This window comes from Gekko japonicus, unplaced genomic scaffold (assembly GCF_001447785.1).
Source record: "Gekko japonicus isolate JY-2015 unplaced genomic scaffold, Gekko_japonicus_V1.1 scaffold2703, whole genome shotgun sequence".
NCBI classification, from domain to species: Eukaryota; Metazoa; Chordata; class Lepidosauria; order Squamata; family Gekkonidae; genus Gekko; species Gekko japonicus.
The window spans coordinates 178,598-188,052 of NW_015161485.1; the positions used below are offsets into that span (position 1 = coordinate 178,598).

Sequence of the window (9,455 nt, forward strand, 5' to 3'; positions counted from 1 at the left end):
CTCCTCCTCCTCCTCCTCCTCCTCCTCTTCCTCTTCCTCTTCCTCTTCCTCTTCTTCTTCTTCTTCTTCTTCTTCTTCTTCTTCTTCTTCTTCTTCTTCTTCTTCTTCTTCTTCTTCTTCTTCTTCTTCTTCTTCTTCTTCTTCGCCAGTCTGGTGTAGCGGTTAAGTGCGTGGACTCTAATCTGGGAGAACCGGGTTTGGTTCCCCGCTCCTCCACTTGCAGCTGCTGGATGACCTTGGGCAAGCCATAGTTCTGACAAGAGCTGTCCTTGAAATAGAGCAGTTTCCGTCAGAGCTCTCTCAGCCCCACCTACCTCACAGGGTGTCTGTTGTGGGGAGGGGAAGGGTAAGCTGCTCTGAGACTCCTTTGGGTAGTGAAGGGCGGGGTATAAATCCAATCTCCTCCTCTTGGCTACATCACACGCTGTCCATTTAAAAAACACCAAGTATATCGCTCCCAATTTGGGTTCTCATCCCCTTGTTCTTCCTGCCCTTCCCCTGGTGTTTCATAGTAGGGAAAAGTTTTTGTCCCCTTCAGCATTTCTTTGCCTCCTGTGTGTGTGGCCTTAACACCCATCTGTGAGGCTGAAGTCACTGTAATCAGTGGAAAAAAAGATGCTTAGTAGTAGTCATGCCAGAATGCATAGCTAAGTGTTGTGGTGGAATGATGAGGGAGGAGACAGTCCTGTTTCAGAAGTGTTCCTCTTGAATTGCATGGAAGGAAATCCATTACGGGACCGTCCTCCTTGACTCACAGTTTTAATTATAGAATTGGTGGAGTGAATCCAGGGGGAAACATGGAAGTGCGAGTAATTCACTTAAGTGATGGGACACTGTTCTTTCAGGAAATGATTGCATACCATAAGAGCCAGTTTGGTGTAGTGGTTAAGTGCGCGGACTCTAATCTGGGAGAACCGGGTTTGATTCCCCACTCCTCCACTTGCACCTGCTGGCATGGTGACCTTGGGTCAGTCACAAGTTCTCTCAGAACTGTTCGCTCAAGAGCAGTCCTTGAAAGAGGTCCCTCAGCCCCACCTACCTCCTCCTCCTCTTCCTCCCCTTCTTCTTCCCCTTCCCCTTCCCCTTCTTCTTCTTCTTCTTCTTCTTCTTCTTCTTCTTCTTCTTCTTCTTCTTCTTCTTCTTCTTCTTCTTCTTCTTCTTCTTCTTCTTCTTCTATCTATCCATCCATCCTCCAGTCTTCTTTCATCCATCTATCCATCCTCTGTCTTCTATCATTCATCCATCTATCCATCCAGCCTCTGTCTTCGGCTTGGAAACGGAGATGAGCGCCGCCCCCTAGAGTCTTGTCTTCTTTTCATCCATCTCTCCATCCTCTGTCTTCTATCATCTATCCATCTATCCATCCAACCTCTATCTTCTATCATCCATCCATCTGTCCACCCAACCTCTATCTTCTGTCTTGTCTTCTTTTCATCCATCTGTCTGTCCTCTGTCTTCTATCATCCACCTATCCATCCTCTGTCTTCTAGCTGCATTACTTACAGTCCACGTGTCTCATTTGGAGTCAAGGTGGATTACATTGAGTGAGTCAATATACAATCAACAGGATGGGCCATTCAACAAACAATGCAGAAGGATTAGGGTTGTTGAACCAACCAGAAGTCTAAAAACCGAAGCCAGGCCATAAGTATTAACACGACACATTAAATTATTTGTTTATTTATTATTTGTATTTATATTATAGCCCGCCCATCCCACGAGCGGGCTCAGGGTGGGTAACATCATAAAACATACAATAAATACAATTAAACAATTGAAACAATTTGAAAATAATAAACATTAAAACGCAGTCACACTTCTAACAAGTCAGCTGGCTGTGGGGGTTCCCTGGCGTATTATTTGGGTTGATAGGTGGGTGGGTGACCATGATGCAAAAATTATACAGCAGGAGGATCCTAGTTTCAGCACTCTATCCTCAGTAGTACAGACAAGTAACACCTTGAATTGCTTTATACAGTGCAACCCTCTTGCCTGTGTAGAAAAGGCCCTCTTGAACAAATTCAGTTTTGCCTAGTTTGCAGAAAGCCGGGAAAAGGGGAGCTTTCCTGACCTCCTTCGAGAGTCAAAGCTTCCTTTGTCAGACAAGTAGAAATGGAGATCTCCGAGTCCTTTCAACCCAAGGCAGTTCCAAAAACGAAGTGAAAGTAACATTTAAATAACGGTGTCTTGAAGAACCAGTTTAACTGCTTGGTGTTAGCCTGTAGTTGAGAAAGTGCCATGTAAATGAAAATGTCACGGTGTCGGCAGGGTCTTGCGGATTGGCTCGCTGGCAGGCATGTTTGTGAAGACCGCGTTCTCAAGAGCAGGTGGTGCTGAGGGGAACCTGGCAGTTTCCGACTGTCCTTTGAAAGACTGTTAAGCGCTTTCGTTCCTTCTGGCGTGAGTGATGCCCTGGTTCAGTGGAAGAAAAATGAGAGGCATTCTGTTTCGGTGAAAACTGATCATCCTTATCCTGGTTTGGGAGAGCCAAGAAATTACTCATATGCCGCATCTCTGGATGCCTTCGTCGGCCAGACGTAGCTTATCCCGTGCAACTCCTTGATTCGTTATTATATTACCAGTCCACGAAGGAATAATCCTGCTTTAAGTTTTTTGTCTGGAAATAACAGCAAGGAGGTCTTTGGCTGTTGCTGTGTTGAAAGCCAAGTGGTGGCATTCCAGTATTTTGCATAGTATTAAGTCAAGTCAAGTCAAGTCAAGTGAGCCTTTATTGGCATAGTATTATTTTATGTGTTGATGACCTCAACTAAAAAAAAAATACTGGTTCCCAGCATGGCCTTATGACTTTTAAGTTTTCAGAAGCACGACCCCTAGAGCCAGTAGAGCATCTTCCGCCTTTACTATTGGTATTCCCCCTCTGATTAAAATACCAAAATATTTTCTTCTGCTGAAAATACCGAGGTATAGAAGGGCATTTATGTTAGCATAATTGAATGTGTAGTCATGCCAGAATCTGGGTCAATCTGCAGTTTTAATGGGAAGATACCAAGGCATACCATTTTCTGACAGATTACATACCTGTGGTTCAGATCGAATAGACTCTGTTAACCTGTATTTTCAGGTTTAAGATCAGACTTAATTCTCCCATTGCTTGGAGCTGGCTTTGATTCCCCAGATGAGAAAATTTCTTGGTTATTAAGAGGAGTAGAAAACCAAGTTACTGTACAGGTGTCCAAATATCCGGCAGCGATTATAGCACAGCGTATTTAAAGACTCACCTGCCTGGTGGTTTGCTTTACCTGACGTCGTGCTTCTGTTTATGCCAATGGTTAAAGGAACAGGGATTGGATTGGACTTTTAAGTTTTAGGGTGGTGTTAAACATTTCTGTAACTTTCCCACAGCATTTCCTCCTCACTGACTTCTAAAAGAAAGCTTGTGCGTTTTCCGTTAGATGTTTGTACCTTCCAGTCCTCAGCACACCTGGTTCCATTCCAAGGACAACTGCGTTTAACGCTGTTGTTTGCTCAAATACAAACTTGCTAACTTAACCAAAAACTCTGATAGTATAACTGGGGGTTCTTCAAAGCCTTCATAGTTTCCTTATTACTTCCTGTGTGTGATAGCGAAGACGCCCCCTTGCATCTCCTTTCTGTCGCTTCAGTTTGCTCTCTGCGTGACTGATGACGAACTGGGCTACGTAACAGAAAGAAACCCTTCAAAGTTTTGACCTGAAATGTGGTAGGAAGCGGAGTTAACTCACAGACCCATCCGAATGGGAGTGAACTCTGGTTTAAGCGTGCTTTCAGTGCTTTCTCTCCCCCACTCCAGTGGTATTCCAGAGTGACACAGATGGAGTGGGTGGAATTTTCAGCCTCCAAGAGTACACACTGGAGGCAGCCTGGGAGAAAGCGGTCTTGAAACAGGCATGCCACCACCTTTTCTATGACTAACCTCACTCAGGTCTTGCAAACTGAGGGCCGTTATGGCTCCCTTTATTGGGTCAATCTGCCCATGTTGGGTCTTCCTCTTTTCCTGCTGCCTTCCGCTTTTCCTAGCATTATTTTATAGAGAGCTTAAAGGGGGTGGCTCAGAGGTTAAGACACTGAGCTGCAGACTGGAAGGTCGGTAGTTCGGCAGTTCGAGACCCGAGTGCCGCATGACAGAGTGAGCTCCCGTCTCTGGTCCCGGCTCCTGCCAACCTAGCAGTTCGAAAGCAAGAAATTGCAAGTAAATAAATAGGGACCACTTCGGTGGGAAGGTCACAGCGTTCCGTGCACCTCGGTGTTTAGTCATGCAGGCCACATGACCACGGAGACATCTTTGGACAGCGCTGGCTCTTTGGCTTGGAAACGGAGATGAGCACCGCCCCCTAGAGTGAGATTCGACTGGCTTTCGAGCAAGGGAAAACCTTTACTTTTTACCGTTTAAGCAGGCTTAAAAAATAATTTTGATATCAATTTGTGGTGTAAGGTGGGATTTTTCATGAAGACATGAAGCTGCCCTATGCTGAGTCAGGCCCTTGGTCCATCAAAGTCCGTGCTCAGACTGGCAGCCGCTCTCCAGGGTCTCAGGCAGAGGTCTTTCCCATCACCTGCTGCCTGTTCTTCTTATGTAAGCTGCCTTGAGCCTGCTTTGGCGGGGGGGGGGGAAGAGAAATTAAATAAATACAAAAATAATTTAACTGGAGATGCCGGGGATTGAACTTGGGACCTTCTGCATGCCAAGTGGATGCTCTCCCACTGAGCCACAGCCCCTCCAGCAATCCTTCCATTCCTTTGACAATCTTTGTGCGGCAGAGAACAGCTATCCAATTAAAACGTGGTATCTGTGTTGGTGTATATGTGATGGTGGATCTGATGGTGATACCTCATTGGTCAGGTAGTTTGGTAACTAGTAATGAATAACTATCGTATGGCAGCATGGGTAGTATATCCAGGAGTATATCCTAAGATTGTCTGGCAGCCAGAAGTTCTGGCTCTTTTAGGATTGTGCACCACTAGGTGGTGAGCTAGACTTGTTTCCAAGGCAAGAGACGTTTCAGAGGTGGTTTTGCCATCACCTGCACCTCCATCACGACCCTGGTATTCCTTGGAGCTCACCTATCCGAATACTAGCCAGAGCCGACCCTGCTTAGCTTCCGTGATCTGACGGGATCGGACTAGTCTGGGCTTTCCTGGTCAGGTAGTTTGGTATTGTGGTTCTTTGGAGGGGGAAAATATTAATTAATTTATTTATGCTTTCAGCTTGTATCCCGCTCGAACCCCGAGGGGTCTCTGAGCGGCTCACAGTTACTCTTTATCCCTATCGATGGCCACACACATTCAGGGGTGGGGACTGCCCTACTGGCACCCAGTGGAGGGACTTGCTGTTCTTTTTCCGGTTCGGCTTATTATCAGCTCGGCTTTCGGTTTGGCTCCTCTTCTTCTCCTTCCGGTGGTCTTCGGCGTCGGCTGTATTCGGCGGACCCATCTGGCGCGCGGTTTGCGTCAGCGCGGCTCCGGCTCTGTCCGTTTATGGCTCTGCCGCGCCTGTGCCTCTACGTCCTTTGCGTCCTCTGGCTCCGCCGACGTCCGATCCACCGCTGGTGTTGTGCCTCCTTGCCGCCACTGATTGCCACTTCATTCGTCGCCACCACCGCTCGTCATTCCGCCGTCGCTGCTCGCCGCCGATGCTCCATCAGACCCCACAATGGAGGAGGGTGCCCCCTGCCACCTAGGGCAGGTACCCATTTATCTACTCGCTCTTCGATGTTATTTTGCTTTCGAACCGCTAGGTGGGCTGCCAGTCTGAGTAGACAATACTGACTTTGATGGACCGAGGGCCTGATTCAGCATAGGGCAGCTTCATGTTCTTCCTCCTCCTAATCAGGCTTTCAGTGTATAAAATGTGTCATCTTAGAAATATTCTTCCACTGAATCCACTGAATTATAAAATAAAGCTGTTTCGGATTGACTGAGCTTGTGTATTATGGACCACATGGGTAGTAATGCATTTTGCTAATTAAAGCACAGAGAGCCTTTTCGTTATATTCTCTTCTCATGACAGTGTGGGCAGCACACGTTCAAAATAGATTTGGTCAAACATATTTTGGAGAACAGAGATCCAATTTAGATCTGAACAACTAAGAGAGGACGAAGTTAACAATTAACGTTTTTACTGTTGGGTTTTTGTTAGTGCGGTACCTTTGAAGAGCAAAATGAGACAGGGCTTGTATGGGTATGAATGGAACTATTTTCACATGAGAACTAAAGAATTTAAAGGCAACGGAGTGGTTATACCTCATTCAGTGTGAGAGGATGGAATTTCCCTTAAGTTCTTGCATGAAATCGTTATTAAATGTGGAATATTTTAAAAACTTGTATCGTGTTTTCTACTTTTTTCTGGAGTATGCGTTAAAGCAGGGGTGTCGAACTCATTTGTTATGAGGGCCGGATCTGACATAAATGAGACCCGCCGATGCTCCATCAGACCCCACAATGGAGGAGGGTGCCCCCTGCCACCTAGGGCAGGTACCCATTTATCTACTCGCTCTTCGATGTTATTTTGCTTTCGAACCGCTAGGTGGGCTGCCAGTCTGAGTAGACAATACTGACTTTGATGGACCGAGGGCCTGATTCAGCATAGGGCAGCTTCATGTTCTTCCTCCTCCCAATCAGGCTTTCAGTGTATAAAATGTGTCATCTTAGAAATATTCTTCCACTGAATCCACTGAATTATAAAATAAAGCTGTTTCGGATTGACTGAGCTTGTGTATTATGGACCACATGGGTAGTAATGCATTTTGCTAATTAAAGCACAGAGAGCCTTTTCGTTATATTCTCTTCTCATGACAGTGTGGGCAGCACACGTTCAAAATAGATTTGGTCAAACATATTTTGGAGAACAGAGATCCAATTTAGATCTGAACAACTAAGAGAGGACGAAGTTAACAATTAACGTTTTTACTGTTGGGTTTTTGTTAGTGCGGTACCTTTGAAGAGCAAAATGAGACAGGGCTTGTATGGGTATGAATGGAACTATTTTCACATGAGAACTAAAGAACTTAAAGGCAACAGAGTGGTTATACCTCATTCAGTGTGAGAGGATGGAATTGTAAGTTCATGCATGAAATCGTTATTAAATGTAGAATATTTTTAAAAAATTGTATTGTGTCTTCTACTTTTTCTTGAGTATGCAGGGGTGTCGAACTCATTTGTTATGAGGGCCGGATCTGACATAAATGAGACCTTGTTGGGCCGGGCCATGTGCGTCATAAAATGTAATGCCAGGTAGCGGAGATGCATACTTTATAAAGGACACGAACACAAAGGTGTTTTTTTTCTTTCATTCATGCTTAAAACATTAGCACTCTTGCAATATTTTGTTTATTTAGCAGTCTGATAACTGACACCTCTTGCTCTGAATTATTGCATCAAAATGTCTGTGCTGTTGCAATCTTGAGTATGCTGTTCAGGTGTGTATCTGTAAGCTGCAAACCTACGATGACACAGTAGCAGCAAAACTGGAAGAAGAAGCAGAAAACAGCCAGTTCCACTGAGGGCCTGATAGAAGCCCTCTGGGGGCCTGATTTGGGCCCCAAACTGCATGTTTGACACCCTTGTGTTAAAGGATATTTTTTCCTTAAAAACCTTCTACTTAATGAGGGTTGGGACATCCATCATCTGGACTTCAGCAGATTGTTTCCTTGTATTTCAATATTTTGTTAAGGCAATGAAGTGCCGTATGTTTTCCCTTGTCTAAAGGGTAGCCTAACACTCTTTTCCTCTGCGTCGTAATAAATAATGTCATCTAATAACAAAGGCAGGAGCGATTATTATTCTGTTTCTTTTGGGTAGTCTGGCATTCTGCCTTAGTCCATATTTAACCTACCTGTGGGGACATCCAAGTGTGATGCTAAAAAGGGGTGGGGGGCACTTTTGAACAGCAGTTCTCATTCTTTGTCACAGTAAAGGAATGAAAGGCAGAATACCGACTGAGCCTCTAAAGCCAAGTCCTGTTTGTTTATTTATTTATTGCATTAAACGTGTATCCCTCCCCCCCGCCGTAGCAGGCCTCAGGGCGGCTTACAGAACATACATATAACGTATACATTAAAACTCCAAAATATGCTAAGAACAGAGTTCTTGGTGTGCATATGCAGCACACGATCCTTTTACCCCACTTTACTTAATCCAGAACTGCTGGGGAGGGGCTGTGGCTCAAAGCCTTGCTTGGCATGCAGAAAGCCCCAGGTTCGATCCCCGGCATCTCCAGTTGAAAGGACAAAGCAGTAGATGATGGGAAAGACCTCAGCCGGAGACCCTGGAGAGCTGCTGCCTGTCTGAGTAGACAATACTGACCTTGGTGGACCAAGGGTCTGGTTCAGTAGAAGGCAGCTTCATGTGTTCGTGTATTATAGGGCAGGGGCCGTGGCTCAGTGGAAGAGCCTCTGCTTGGCATGCAGAAGGTCCCAGGTTCAATCCCCGGCATCTCCAGTTAAAAGGACCATGGAGGAGGTGATGTGAAAGCCCTCTGGAGAGCTGCTGCCAGTCTGAGTTGACAATCTCTACCTTGATGGACCAAGGTATAAGGCACCTTCATGTCTTCACGCCCTTGTTGCTTCCATAAAAGGTAAAGGTAAAGGTTCCCTTGCTCGAAAGCCAGTCGAATCCGACTCTAGGGTTGCGGTGCTCATCTCTGTTTCAAAGCCGAAGAGCCAGCGCTGTCCGAAGACGTTCCCCTGGTCATGTGGCCGGCATGACTAAACACCAAGGCGCATGGAACGCTGTTACCTTCCCACCGAAGTTGTACCTATTTATCTACTTGCAATTTCTTGCTTTCGAACTGCTAGGTTGGCAAGAGCTGGAACTAGAGACGGGAGCTCACTCCGTCATGCGGCAACCCGGGTCTCGAACTGCTGAACTACCGACCTTCCACAGCCTGCAGTTCAGGGTCTTAACCACTTGAGCCACCACAGCTCCATACTCACTGTCCGTTAACATGCATGTGGGAATTAACCCTGTTCTTCTTGGCCCTCTTTCTAGGCAAAAACTGGGATCTGTCTGCCGCCCTGAGTGACTATGAACAGCTTCGGCAGGTCCACACAGCGAACCTCCCCCAGGTGTTCAATGAAGGGAAGTACCCCAAGCCGCAGCAGGAGAGAGAGCCTCCGCAGCAAGTGAACAAGAGCGAGCGGCCGTCTCTTCAGAGGCAGGATGATATCGCTCAAGGTAAAACGCTTCGGAACGGCAGAGCTTTGATAGCAAAGCCACTGACAGCAGCTGTTGGGTCAGCCGCGGGAGTCAGAGCGGAATCTCAGAGAGGTGGGCTGCATGGGCTGGTTCGTCCACTGGGGCCCTTTGCAGAAGAGAGTTACCTCAGTTGAAGTGGGCTAGGGTCCTCCTCAATGATATGATAGGGGTGGGGCCGTGGCTCAGTGGCAGAGCATCTGCTTGGCATGCAGGAGGTCCCAGGTTCAGTCCCCAGCATCTTCAGTTAAAAAGGACCAGGCAGC

General features: G+C 46.4%; 1 protein-coding gene across 1 annotated transcript in view; it reads left to right on the forward strand.

Annotated features, from left to right (window-relative positions):
• LOC107125713 (OTU domain-containing protein 7A-like) overlaps positions 1–9,455 on the forward strand; it is a gene marked incomplete at its 3' end in the record, with an annotated part of 62,396 nt that overhangs the window by 13,244 nt on the left and 39,697 nt on the right. The window contains exon 2 of the mRNA XM_015429165.1: positions 8,986–9,171. Within this exon, the coding sequence (XP_015284651.1) occupies positions 8,986–9,171 (186 nt within the window). The remainder of the gene's footprint in view (positions 1–8,985; positions 9,172–9,455) is intronic.